Raw genomic sequence first — 13,954 nt, 5'->3', positions numbered from 1 at the left:
CAGCTGCCTTTGAACACAGATCTGCCTGATGAAGTCACAGGCACACTCCTCGGAAACTGCAGAATATCCAAAGTGACAATCATCAGGACAGAAATACCTAGAAGAAAACAAGTCGAGGCCAATTACAATATCTCAGATTTTGAACGATTACATGGTCATATAAGAAGCTGTCAATTCAACACAGGAAAAAAGTCTACACAAGACGTATTTTCTACATATTTACTTGTAATATAAAGGAAGAGAGTACAAATCCTAACAGCCAGGGATCAGCAATCAGATTTGGTATAAACGAATTAAAAAATTTATTAGCCATAGAAAAAAATTGATTACGCAAAATCAATTCTTAAATTCCCTGTAAAATGGGAAGCTTAAAGAAAATTTTTCTCATGAACAGAAAATCACTAAGCTTTTGGTCCAAGATAGGTTGGTTTTCTTCCTTCTTCTTCAGATGACAGATGGATATAGCCAAGTCTATGAACGCGTGTACTTGCCCCAAATATGCAACATAAACACAGAAGCGATGAACAGAAGACTCATAACCAATACTGGAACAGGGCCACTAGAAATAAGAAGAGAAGGCATGCTTACTTTTGGAAATAATATATCACTATATTTTTAATACTAATGATGGGTTATGGGAAGGGGGGGAAAAGCACTCAAGATCTATCCAGGAACATTATTTACATCATTTTTAAAAAGTTACTGTGGATATTTTGAGGGTATGAGATGGCATTTGTCATGGCACTTAGAATAGAAGAATCCTTATCTTTTAGCAAAACATACTGAAATACTGTGCTTATCTTGGATTTGACAGCAAGGAGCAGTCAGGAAGTGGGTGAGGCTATAGAACAAACAGGATTAGCCAGGAGTTGCTAACTGCTGAAACTATATGATGGACTCAAGAGGGCTTTTTATACCAACCTCTCTAAATTCATATACTGCACATTTTCTATAACAGAAAGTAGAAGAAGAAAAATTTTCCCAAGTCTTTAAGTACAAGTAATTCAACTGACAAACTAATTTATTTTAATTAAAATTTATTTAAAGACAACCATGATTGTCTAACCACAATGTATTGGGTATCGAAAGATGATATCACATTGTAATTTACAGTGTTTCCAAATATACAATCCCATACTATCTCTACAACAAACACATGAGGTAGGTGAAATAGGTATTAATCTAAATAAAGAAAATTGAGACTCAGAGATAAAGTATTTTGCCTAAGAGTACAGAACCAGAATACAAAGGAGTGATATGAACACGAGTTTTCTGATTCCACATGTGATGCTCATTTTACTACCCGAAGGTTCCCACCTTCAAGAAGCAAACACCCTTAAGGCAACATGTAATCAAATCAGATCTTTATCTATAAGCTTACTGTAGGAAGGAAACCAATTTTACTCATCCAAAAATTCAACACTTTTCAAGGATAGAACTAGTCTAGTGTTTCTTAAAGAGAGAACCCAGCAATCACACAACCTGTGAATGTTTACTGCAGTGAAATGCTGTAGGCCCAACCTCCAATTCCTCCTGCCATCACCAGCTTTGGAGGATTTGAAATGCATCACTTCATCTCCCAGATGCAACTGGGAGTGGACAACGGAAAAAGACCACAGAAAAGTAATCTTTTTAATGGCCAAAGTTGTGGAGATGACCCTTGTGCAGGAGCAGGGGAAACAGAGCCCACTAGGTGACAATAAATGATGGACAGAGATCAAAGTTCTTACACACTACTATTTTGTGCTTCCAAAGTTTGTGCAATGAAGGGCGTAAAGCACACCAATTTAAAAGTACCTAGGAAGAAATGAGCACGGTGCACTTGATCATACTCCCTATATAAAAGCAGCATGGAGCAGCATCGGCTGGACTGCCTAAGAGCTGAGAGTACCATTCTCAGAGACAGTGTCGGGTTTAGAGACCACCTCTGTCACTTTTGATCTATGAGCTTAGCTCTGTTACTTCCCTTCTCCAAGCCTCAGTTTTCCTCATTTGTAAAGTGGGATTATTCATATTATCTATCATATAGGGCTGCAGTGCTATTAAATAACAACACTGGTTTGCTCCTATTATCAATCTGAGAACAATTCTAAACTCCCTTGAAGAGCTAAAAATATGGCTAAGTTCCTCCAAGATGTGGATTTGGGGACAGGAATTCCCAATGGTGTCCTTTCACCAAACACACTCCTTCCTGTCTCTGATGTGATGAGAATATGGTTTGTGACACTTTTAAGGAACAATATCCATCAATTCCTGGGAGGACCCGAGCAGTTGCAGCAAGGAAGCCTGGCTACGTAAGAGCAGAAAGCCATAGCAAGCCCAAATCAGATTCACCCAGAGGGAAAAACATGTTTTTAGCTCCTTCTGGTAAAGGTTTAGAGTCCCCTGAATGCCCTGAATAACAAATTTTAATTTTTTTTAAATTTCTTTCTGGAATACTCTGTAAAATCACCTTCAAAAAGACACAAAGGTCAGAATGCTGCCAATGACCTGTCCCCAACCAAAAATATTTCCTTAGTACCTTAGCTTTCTCAACAAGTTTCCACTCTAACAGAAAAAAAATCAACCAATACATAAAGCCAAATCTCAAGAATACGAAGCCTCCATAAAGGGAGCTTGCAATTCAAGTCAAGCTGCTCGTCAAGTTAATTAAACTAATCCAAAGTAATCTAACTTTGCCTCTTGGAAAGAGCAAGGGATCCGACCATCAGAGTATCTGGTTCCACCCCTTCCCAGCTGCTTGTCTTTGGGCAATGTCACCTTGCCTCTCCAAACCTGATCTTCCGCATCTGCAAAATGGCAACACCTCACAGGACTGCTGGGCAGATCAAATCAGAAGAGACTGAGAAAGTGCTTCATAAAGTACCAGATGCCACGCAAATGAGAGTCCCTGTTATTATTCCAATTCCTCATCTGCTGGGTGTAGTCAGGAAACAGCTGTGAGCTGTGGTGCTCTGAGGTCTACTCCAATCAGACCCCTGTGGGTTTAGGTCTACCCTGCCAGTGCGGTGAGCAAAGGCATGGGAACCGGGTCTATTTCCCGGCACCTAATGAGCACTCCCAGGCTTAAGAACCTGGAAAGCGGTATCTCACTCTCCAGGGTCTACTTGCCATCCACAGAAGGCAACGAGGCCAAGAACTTTTGGTTACACAGCCTAATGGGGAAACTTCCATTAGGCTGTAATCACATCAGCTTATGCCTCCAGGAGAGCTCTGAAAAATCATCCAATTCCTATTCAGATGGTTACTTCTATTGCTCAGTGAGGGGCAAGAACACCAAATGAAGAGCAATTTCATCTAATTAAGCAGTTTTCCCTCCAGTTCTCTCTGCTCTCATCATTTACTATGACATAGCTACATGAAGATCTTCCCTTCTCCCATTCAATGCATAAAGACATCTCATTGCAGGGGCTAACATGCTAATTGGCTGATATATGGTTAAACCAAGCCCAGTATGCCTGGGACAAAGGAAGCCAAGCTATAATGTAAATCTCATCAAAGCAAGCACCACGAGTGGCAGAGACAGAGAGTGCTGCAAACCACTCTGCTGACACTGGACAGGAACACAAGATCTGTTCCTGAGACTTACACTTTGAGGCCTGGTGAATCTTCTGTGTAAAACCGCCACATGCCTCCTGTGCCTGCCGAGGTTGTGCGGCCTGCACTCCTTGTTCCACAACTGGCATTTTTCCTGTGAGAGAGGAAAATGTCACAAGGTATCTTTCCTTGTAAATCCTTACAGCAGCACTATACCATATACTACCATTAAATTGTTAAAGAACCAGTTATAAAAGGAAGTTCTCTTTCTTTGCTAATACTCTCCAAATTTCTACTTCTCTCATCCGATCAATGCAACCCCTATGAACCGAGTACTTGCCATATGGTGATGCATACAATAACCCTGCAAAATAGTCACAACTTATTTTTTTAATTTGCTCTATGATAAATATTTATATGGGACCTTCCCTCTTTCCCACTCCTTTCCTTAAAGGAAACGCTTTTCTTCAGAATATTTTCTCACTCTATATGTCTCAGAGTTCATATCTACCTGCTACAAACTACCTCAAGAGAGAATCTCCAATGATGCTTTTCCTTAAATCAAGATAAAGTTCTTTTATACTGAATTTTATTTTCTAGGACTCAAAAATGGCCAAATGTGGAGGCTGTAAAGTTAAATAACCTCACCAGAGTTTCCAGAAGTGGAAGTAAAAACCTAGAAGTCATGTTCACACTTCCTCATCCAAATCAAGTGGAACTACTTAAAGGGGATACTGAAAGGGCTTAAGAGTATTTAAGATGTGAGAAGTTTTAGTCTTTCCTACCATGACAACGAGATCTGCTTTCTCTCATCCAAAATGATTTGGTGAGGACCCTTCATTCTTCATTATACACAAAGAAGAATGCTCATATTTCTTTCTATGACTTCCATTATATGAATGAGGAAAATCAGGCTCAGTAAGTTAAGTAAAATACCTAAGGCCACACAGGTGCAGAGGGTCAGGCCAAGGTGTGAACCCAGTTCTGGACCTGAGCTCATCCACTGGCCCACATCAGGCCACCTCACTTGGATAATACACTTCAGTTTCACGTCACAATTATTTATTTATTTTGGCACGGGCATTCTATGGGAATTGAACCTGGGTCTCTGGCATGGCAGGTGAGAATCATGTCACCGAGCCCCTGTTGCACTGCCCCACATTTATTTTTGTTAGGCCAAATAATAAATCTGTTTAAAAATGCCCTTAATCCATGTAAGCTGCTCTTTAAAAAATGACTACTTTAAACATTGTGTTTCTAAATTACCGAGTCTATTACAAAAGAATCAAAATACAATAAGCTTTAATTGTGCCCAGGTCTAAAAAGGGTACACACATTTTGTTTAGAAAACTGCTTTGTAATCTGCTTTCACTATTTTGATACACTGATCATAGATCTCAGAGTGACAGGATACGAAAAGTACAGACAACGCCCAACCAGAATTTGTCCCTTGCAAGAGGACCCAGGCCTGTGAGATGAGCTATACTTACCCTGGGTAGAAACTAGCCTAACAGCTGTTACATGAAAACACTTAGCCATTCACCACAAGTAGCCCAGGAACCATTTTCCTGTGCTGCCCTACCCCAATCCCAACCTTGCATCTCACCCCAGTGCTAAAGTGGTACAATGCAGGGGTGAGGAGTAATTAGTAAGAGGGGAAATCAGAAGGAATCTTGGCCCATTCTGTACCAACTCAGAAGTCCCAGGACAGGGGTAAAGAAGAACAGAGAAAGAAAGTCCTGTCCCATCCCTGCCCCTCACCATCAACCAAATCACAGTATACCCTCCCTTAAAATTCTATTCAGTATCTGCGAGCCACTGAGTCCAGATTTTTGAATAATGGAAGTATATACAGGGAGGAAAAAAAAGTGGAAACCCTATCCCCACCATCTCTTCTCACTGTCCTCCAAACTCTGGTCTTAAACTCCACCTTCTGCTGTGGCGTGTGCACTGCACTTCGAATGCAAGTAATGCTAGACTAAAGCTCAGGGAGCTTGCCCCACTTCATGATGGGGTGGAAGAATGAAGGCCTGGCTCCAGTTTTAGTTCCAGGAGAAAGAGCTGTGATTGTGCTAGAACTCTGAAAACATTTCCTCAGTGTCTAACAATACTTTGGGTCTCTTGTGCTATGAGTCTGTGCACTTTTCTATGCCACAGCCACCGCTCTTTGATGCATATATCTGGTTTATGAAGTAATTTGCCTCCCTTTGCCACCTTGCTGCAATCTATTCATTGAATCTCTGATTTCTAAAACCCAACCCATCTTTCTGATTTCCTTTCTTTGGAAGATACAACAGTATTTTTCATCTCTGCCATTAGCTATAGTACAGTCTCCCTACCCTAGTATCCTAGGTTGGCATTACTGGCCCTTACCTCCCACATAGTGGAGCAGAAGAAAGAGCCACTCATGCCTCTGAAACTCACACAGGTTCTCCTCTTACATCTGTACTCACCTAAAAAAAGAAAAGCCTACCCATTCAAGGCATTAGGGCTTGTCTTCCCATCTCTATATGGAGTAATTGTACAGATGACAGGAATAAGGTGACATACAGTAAGCACATAACAGTCCCAAGATGAGACTTGTGGAATCTATGCTACTTTATAGCCTCACTTCTGCTGTTTTTCCCTAGGACCTAAGGAAGGTCAAAGCACAGTGAGACATTTGATAAACACGTGCGTTCTCTTCTTTTCTCTTTAAAAATTCTTAAATAGTCAAATTTCCCTGCCACTGCACTACCAATTCTCACTAACTGGACGCATTCTTCAAGGAACTGCATTTATAAGACATATTTTCCACTCCAGCATAAAGAACCTCTGAAAGTCAGGGTGGGAATGGAACAGCACTCCAAGCCCATGTAAACTAAAGCACAGCTTAATATACTTCCCAGATGGCCCACCCCAGCCTTCCTTTGACATCTAAGTGACAGGGAAGTCACAACTATGCAAGGTCATCTTAACATTTCTATAAAACAATTCCATTAGAATTTCTTTGCTTCAAGCTGAAATCTGTCTCCTAGAACTTCCAATCATCACTTTTAGATTACCTACTGCTCTCATGCCTCTTCACACCCTTAAAGATAGTTTTTATGTACCCTACCACATCTTCTCCTCTTCAGATAAAACTCCATCAGTTCCTTCAAAAATCCTAAAACAGGGCTGCTTGATTTCTTCGTTCCTTCATCATTTATTGTTATGCAAGGAGCTGGGGACAGAAACGACTTGGACAGTTTCTCTCTCAAAGTCTAATGGACGAAGTAAATATGAAAACATAAATGCTTTTAAACAATATGAAAAAGAAACTTTGTGAACAAAAGACCGCTGCTTGCGGAGTCAAGAACGGCCTCAAGAGGAAATAACCCCTGGGCTTAGTCTTAAGAGAATAAATAAAAATTTGCTGGGGGTGAGGGTGGTTGGCACAGGGTAGTCAAAAGACCTAGCTGTGTTCAGAAAACAGTAACTGGTTCACCGCTGTTAGATCACAGAATACAGATTAGGCTGAAAAGACCCTCAAGTGCCTGATATCTCATTTTTCAAAGTTCAATAACAAGAAACTAACGGAGACTTTTAAGCAGAAGACAAAATTAGAGTGGAGGACAGGGTGGAGAGCAACTGGCCTGGAGCAGAGAAAATGAGTTTGCCTCCCTCCCTCTATCGTTCCCTTTGGCCACGTCAGCTGAGAAACATTTGGCCTTAAGGACTCTTAATAGCCAGGGTCCCGTTCCCGACCCCAATTCTCCGAGCCCCCAGCCCAGCGGGTCGCAGAGATCCTTACCTCTGCCGGACGGTGGACCCTGCCGCCCGGGCGGCCACTGCTTTGCTGGGAGAGCGCCCTGAGGAGCCCACGTTAGTGCCACTGGGGGTCGGACCAGGCTGTAGAGAGAGACAGACCAGTGAGGGCTGGCCACCCGCCCCCGGCAGGGACGGCCAACATACGCACCCGAGGCTGGGGAAAGCGAGAAAACCACAGGGGTTGGGCAAGAGGTAAGCGGGAGTCAGAGCGCCTGGGAGAGCCGGAGCTCAAGGAGAGGAGGCGGGGGCTGCCATACCATGCTGGAGGGTGGAGGGTCGCAAAAAGGAGGGTGAAGCTGACCTCCGGAAGCTACCGCGCGCTCAAACGACCGCGGCGGGGCTGACAAACTCAGGTCCCGCCCCCAGGGCTGCTGGCAGGGTCCTCGCTGAGTCCAGGGACGTTGGGTTGTCCATATGATTTGCCTGTACAAATTTCTCTCCAGATGACATGGTCAGTTGCTATGAGAGCTCTTCAGACTTTTGTCTCCTTCCTGTAGATATCACTGTCCTTCATAGGATTCAATCCCTAAAAAAGGAAGAATATAGTCAAAGTCGGACGAGAAACTTTACCTGGCAGTTGCCAGGCGCCCCTAGGCTTGCGCTGATGTGGCTTAACCAGAGCACGCAGCGGGGCGGGGCCGGCCGCGCAGTGGCCAGCTGGGAGCAGGAGTGGGTGGGCCGTGTCCGGAAGCACCGCAAGGCGCAGGCGCCGTTCGCGGGCGATGGTGGCGGAGCCGGACCGGGCCCCGGAGCGGGCTTCCGGGCCGTCGGTGCTTTTCCTACACCCGGACTTGGGCGTAGGCGGCGCGGAGCGGCTGGTCCTGGATGCGGCGCTGGCGCTGCAGGCGCGCGGTTGCCAAGTGCAGATCTGGACGGCGCACTACGACCCCGGCCACTGCTTCGCCGAGAGCAGCGAGCTGCGGGTGCGCTGCGCCGGGGACTGGCTGCCGCGCAGCCTGGGCTGGGGCGGCCGCGGCGCCGCGCTCTGCGCCTACCTGCGCATGGTCTACCTGGCGCTTTACGTGCTGCTGCTCAGCGGCGAGGAGTTCGATGTGGTCGTGTGCGACCAGGTGAGGCGGGTGCGGCCACGCCCGGCACTTGCCGCGCCTCCTTTTTCCTTTCCGGGGGCGCACCGCAGGACCTCAGAGGGCCTCCCGTCCCCAGCTGTGCGGATTATCCTCTGGAGTGAGACTTCAATGTGTGAAGTTTACAAATTCCTTGCCCCTCAGACGTTTTCTTCATGGGGCCCAGAAATCTGCATTTTTTAGCCGAATCACTGGGTGATTCTGAAATAGATGGGCCTTGCGACTCGCGTTAAGAAACACTAGTATGAGGAAAAACACTTTCAATCAGCTCCTTTTGGTATATATCTTTTCTCTTAACCACTATTTCTGTTGACTCTGCTTTCTAGCCGCAGGCATCCAGCTGTCTCTAGTCTGCGCCACCAGGCTGCCCCTCTCCTCAGCAATGTCATGTGATTAAAACACCAACCTAAACATATGCTTCTGTTAAAACTTTAACGTGGGTCTCTGTTGCACTTTGGAGAAAGTCGGGTTCTTTACCGTGGTAATATACGGTCCACCCGGATCTGGCCTTCTTTTCTAGACTCTCTCCTTTTATTTTTTTTCCCCAGATTTTTTTTTCTTTTTGACATGGGGGCAGACTCCGGGAATCAAACCCGGGTCTGCGTTACGGCAGGCGAGAGCTCTGCCACTGAGCCACAGTTGCCCGCCCTTCTCCAGATTTAGTAAAAATTCCGCTTGTATAAAAAGGTATAATGTAAAAGTCCCACCTCAGCCCCACTTCTCACAGGTAGCTGCTGTTTTTAGTTTCTCTTGTATCCTTCCAGAAATTGTCTGTGACTTCACCAGCATGTCTGTGTCTGTTTATAGGTATAGCTTCTTCTTTATACAAAATTGGGATGATGACACAGCCACTATGGGGTGGGTTTTTTTTTCATCAAAATTATCTATTTGTGACATTGTTATATATCAGTGTTTCATTAAAAAAAAAACTGGCTTTTTTTGACATTGTTACATATCAGTGTTCGAGATGTACTTTATTCTTTGTAATAGCTGGAAAATCCCCTTTTGTTGGAATGAAGTATAATTTAGACATTCTTCTGTGAAGGGACAGTAACGTGGTGACCAGTTTTTTGTGAATATATCAGTGATGTGATGAACATGCTTGTACTTTCTGTACTTCAGCAAGCATGTCTTTTGAGTAAATTCCTAGAAATGGAATTGGTGGGTTCAAGAGTTTGTTTATTTTAAATATTAATAGCTGTTGCCAAATTTGCTTTCCAAAGAGATTGTGTCATTTTACTTTCCTGTGACAGGAAAGAGCCTCTTAACCCCTTGCTCGTGTCCATTTTGGATATTCTTTTCCAAACTGACAGGTGAAAATGGCATCTCGTTTGTATATTTATTTCTTTAATGATGACTTCTGAATTAGTTTTGATCATCTCTGAATACTTTATTCCACTGTTTTTACCAAGGAGGAAAAGCACCAGCTCCTGCCTTCCATCCTACATGGAGTGTTTACCAGATGTTGATGCCTGTGGGTAGGGCCCATGCAGATTTGTGAAGACCCAGCCAGAATGCAAATTTAAAACAAAAGTTATTGATAAAGTTGGATCAGGACTGTAAATTGTCTAAATTACGTGAAATGCATTTCTTTTTAAAGAAATTTTGGCATTTATCAAACATCTTACATTTGTAACTAAGCACCAGGCAGATGGGTGAAGCAGCAGCTCCGGGCTTGGAATTAGGAAAGACCGGGGTTCAGGTTCCATACCTGCCACTTTCTAAAGTAGATTTAGATAAATCACTTGATATCCCTAAAGCCCACCTTCTTCAGATGTTAATTAAGGGAACTGGGGATTAAGTGGGTTATTGTACAGATTACTGTGAAGGAAAGTCTCTGGTAGTGCCAGTTTTTAACCTGTGTTCAGTAAATGAGCATGGCTTACATTTATTGAGCACATACTACATGCTCTAAACATGTATTAGTACAATTAATCATAGCAAAAACCATACGAATTTTTTAGAACTGTAACTGTCACTATATTAATGAAGAAGAAACCAAGGCCTAGAGAAGAGTTGTGATGGCATAGCTAGTTTATAGAGCTGAGATTCATACCCTGGCAGTCTTGACTCTAGAGCCTGCACTCTCAACATTCAGTCCTTAGGAGGATAAGGAGGTGAGAGCTGAGCTGTCCAGCACAGCAGCCACAGCCACATGTGGCTACTGAACACTTGGAATGTAGCTTGTCCAAGCTGAGATGTGTTGTGCAAAATACATACTTCATTTTGAAAATTAATGTGAAAGAAATTATTTTTTGATCATTAAAAATGATTATAATGATTTTCTTTAATATTGATTACATTTTAAAATGATACTACAAAATTTAATTTCAGCCTTTAAAATAAATTTAATGTGATTACTAGAAAATCTTGGTTTTCATCTCAGTTGGGCAGGGTGATTCCAGAGGAAACCGCTGGGCTTGAAGCATTGTGTTTAGTGTTAACCTGACAAACATCTGCCAGCCTTCTATACCCCGGGCTTTGTGCTGGGTGAGTCTCAGGAGCAGAGAGCAGAATCAGACATTGCCAATGTGGAATCCATAGACCAGTAGGCAGCATAGATGCCTGTACTTTTGATTTGATTAAAGCTGGGTTGACCACTCACTTTATCTGCTGTTGATTTTTGCTTTGGCCAGGTGTCTGCCTGTATCCCAGTGTTCAGGCTGGCCAGGCAGCGTAAGAAGATCCTGTTTTACTGTCACTTCCCAGATCTGCTGCTCACCAGGAGAGATTCTGTTCTTAAACGCCTGTACAGAGCCCCGATTGACTGGGTTGAGGAGTACACCACAGGCATGGCAGACTGTATCGTGGTCAACAGCCAGTTCACAGCTGGAGTATTTAAGGACACTTTCAAGTCCCTGTCTTATGTAAACCCCAATGTCCTCTACCCATCTCTGAATGTCGCCAGCTTTGACTCAGCAGTTCCTGAAAAGCTTGATGACCTAGTCCCCAAAGAAAAAGAATTCGTGTTCCTCTCCATCAACAGATACGAAAGGAAGAAAAATCTGCCATTGGCACTGGAAGCCCTAGTAGAGCTGCGAGGAAGACTGACATCCCAGGATTGGGACAGGGTTCATCTGATAGTGGCAGGTGGTTACGACGATAGAGTCCTGGAGAATGTGGAACACTATCAGGAGTTGAAGAGCATGGTCCAGCAGTCTGACCTGGGCCAACATGTGACCTTCCTGCGGTCTTTCTCAGACAAGCAGAAAATCTCACTCCTCCACGGCTGCATGTGTGTGCTGTACACTCCAAGCAATGAGCACTTTGGCATTGTCCCTCTGGAGGCCATGTACATGCAATGCCCAGTCATTGCTGTTAATTCAGGCGGGCCCCTGGAGTCCATAGCCCACGGCCTCACGGGGTTTCTGTGTCAGCCAGATCCAACCCACTTCTCAGAAGCAATGGAAAAGTTCATCCACAAACCTTCCTTGAAAACCACAATGGGACAGGCTGGACGAGCCTGGGTGAAGGAAAAGTTTTCCTCTGAAGCCTTTACAGAGCAGCTCTACCAGTATGTCACCAAACTGGTGGAATAATCAGATCCTTTTGAAGGTCTTTATGCTGCATGCTTCAATATCATTTTGGTGGTTTGTAGATCCACTTCTAACACCAAAAAGAAACCTAGAACCTAATAAAGAAGAGATTTTTTTTTAAACCAAGCATACAAACTTGAGCCTTGAATCTGAACCACCTTTCTATACCTCATACCTCTGTCTTCATTTTCAATAAAACAGTATTTTTATGTTCTGATCCTTACTAGTCTTAACCAGTGTTAACATATGAATATGGTGCCATTCCATGTACACCAGAATATTTTACCTCTATTTTCTATGGAAATATAGATAAATATCTGTATCTATACATTTTGAATTTTATAGGACCTTAATTGGTTTTGATAGTTTGTGGCATTATCAAAGTTGGTGAATTTGACTTCATTACATAATGGGAACAGGATTACTGTAGTTACCAGCATCAGTCCACCCAGGTGTTCACTGTCCCCTGTTAGGAAATTTTGTTAGTTGTACCCCGGTCTGGATCCATAGCAAGAGTTCTCTGTATCTGTGTGCAAAGATGACTTAGTGTATTTTTGCATACTGAGGCATGGCAAGTAAAGATGTTTATCATAGGAAGGGACAGTAAAACATGCGATTTTCGGCTTCCTGCTGTATTTTGGTAATGTTAGGAGTGGCTATGTACTAGCCAAACCTGAAGTTGGAAAACAGCACACTGAAATTTGAAATGACAAAAGAATGCCAGCAAGCATGCAAACTGCATCTTGTTTAGGGCTTGTTTCTTAGTGTCATCAGCTTTGGAATGCATATGTTTTGCTAACTAAATTCCTACTAAGTGTAGGACACAAATACTTTTCAGCCTCCAAGGCCTGGCTCAAATGTTGTGACGCTTTCCTTGACCCTCCTCCCACCTCCCAAACTGGTGGTGGTCCCGCCTGTATCCCCTAGTCCTGTCACAGTGCTGGCCCATCCCAGAATTCATTATTTACCTGTCCGTGTCTGCCAGTAGCCCACACCCTCTCACTCATGTATCTCCCCAGCAACTGGTCTGACAATGGATAATAAATTTTGAAAAGTTAAATACGAATGATAAACATAAAGCAGTTTTTAGTGTACCTTTAAGCATAAATTCCTTTAAAAGAAAAATAACAATGCTCATTAGCCAGACTCCAATTTTATCAACTCTAAAGAATACCAGCCTGAGAGCCAGACAGCCTGCATTACTTTGGGCAAGTTTCCCCTTGTCTCTGTGCCTCAGTTTCTTCTATAAAGTGGGGGTGATTGTATTGTGGTACTTTGCTCATGGGTTCATAACAATGACCTTGTTATGATTGTGTTGATTTATGTAAATTGCTTAAGACAGTGTTTGGCTATATTTGCAGTTTAGGTATATTGAACATTACAAGTTCTACCTGGCTTCATGCTGTGCTACCATATCATTCTTTGAAGGGTTATTCTTTTCAGTGGGTGAAATTTCAGGTTGTAATTTATTATGTGAATCTTTCACAAGAGCATTTTAATGAAATTACTGCTTATAAAAAGAATAGTCCCATAAATGAATGTATCAAATAGATCTAAACTTCCATGGAATGAAAAGTAAGTTCTGATGAATTCTGCTTTCTCTGGCATTACAGAAGCTTACAATCTGGGAAAGATCATCCCCACCTTGTGTCTTGGTGTGTGAATTTCCCAGGAAACTACCTTTCCAGCATGGCCTGCTGGGATTAGGACAGACATACTCAGTCATGCTGTGATCCATAACGTCCCCATTCCAAGCATCAAAACTTGAACTTGACTTTTTAAACAGACCGTTCAAAATGGGCTACATGACCTCCTGAGCAAGTTTACCTTCATTTCATGGTCCTGAGCCCCAGCAGGTGACAGGAAGACTGCACAGGCTTCTGGGAGAGACACGGAGCCCTGTCTGCCATGAGCTTCCTGACTCTGCTGCATTAACTCCCAGCTCCTGCACTGAGATTGGAGTTCTGCCCATGGCAGGTATATCCACAGCTTCCAAAATTAAGGTGA

The 13,954-nt window shown here is 43.3% G+C and overlaps 2 protein-coding genes across 2 annotated transcripts; one reads left to right on the top strand and one right to left on the bottom strand.

Moving 5' to 3' along the window:
• Positions 1–205: 205 nt before the first annotated feature.
• On the bottom strand, positions 206–7,718 carry SEC61B (SEC61 translocon subunit beta). Its single transcript, XM_077140217.1, has 4 exons — positions 7,584–7,718; positions 7,310–7,407; positions 3,590–3,691; positions 206–559 (listed from the first exon to the last, which is right to left on the bottom strand). The coding sequence occupies exons 1-4, from the start codon at positions 7,584–7,586 to the stop codon at positions 472–474; spliced, it is 291 nt and encodes a 96-aa protein (XP_076996332.1). The 5' UTR covers positions 7,587–7,718; the 3' UTR covers positions 206–471.
• Positions 7,719–7,991: 273 nt separating this feature from the next.
• Positions 7,992–12,164, top strand: ALG2 (ALG2 alpha-1,3/1,6-mannosyltransferase). The gene is made up of 2 exons (XM_077140213.1): positions 7,992–8,396; positions 11,048–12,164. Exons 1-2 carry the CDS (start codon positions 8,049–8,051, stop codon positions 11,948–11,950), a joined length of 1,251 nt encoding a protein of 416 aa, XP_076996328.1. The 5' UTR covers positions 7,992–8,048; the 3' UTR covers positions 11,951–12,164.
• Positions 12,165–13,954: the final 1,790 nt, after the last annotated feature.

The sequence above is a fragment of the Tamandua tetradactyla genome, chromosome 2 (assembly GCF_023851605.1).
Source record: "Tamandua tetradactyla isolate mTamTet1 chromosome 2, mTamTet1.pri, whole genome shotgun sequence".
Taxonomy (NCBI): Eukaryota; Metazoa; Chordata; class Mammalia; order Pilosa; family Myrmecophagidae; genus Tamandua; species Tamandua tetradactyla.
The sequence above is the reverse complement of the archived record's forward strand: the minus strand, read 5'-3'. Positions and strand labels throughout refer to the sequence as shown.

Excerpts from the sequence above, each read along its gene's own strand:
- SEC61B (XM_077140217.1), bottom strand. Across the intron at positions 3,692-7,309 it reads GGGTCCACCGTCCGGCAGAG|GAAAAATGCCAGTTGTGGAA; the intron begins GTAAGGATCTCT and ends CCTCTCTCACAG. Across the intron at positions 560-3,589 it reads GATTCACCAGGCCTCAAAGT|TGGCCCTGTTCCAGTATTGG; the intron begins GTAAGTCTCAGG and ends TCTTATTTCTAG.
- ALG2 (XM_077140213.1), top strand. The coding sequence starts at position 8,049 with ATGGTGGCGGAGCCGGACCGGGCCCCGGAGCGGGCTTCCGGGCCGTCG. Across the intron at positions 8,397-11,047 it reads ATGTGGTCGTGTGCGACCAG|GTGTCTGCCTGTATCCCAGT; the intron begins GTGAGGCGGGTG and ends TGCTTTGGCCAG.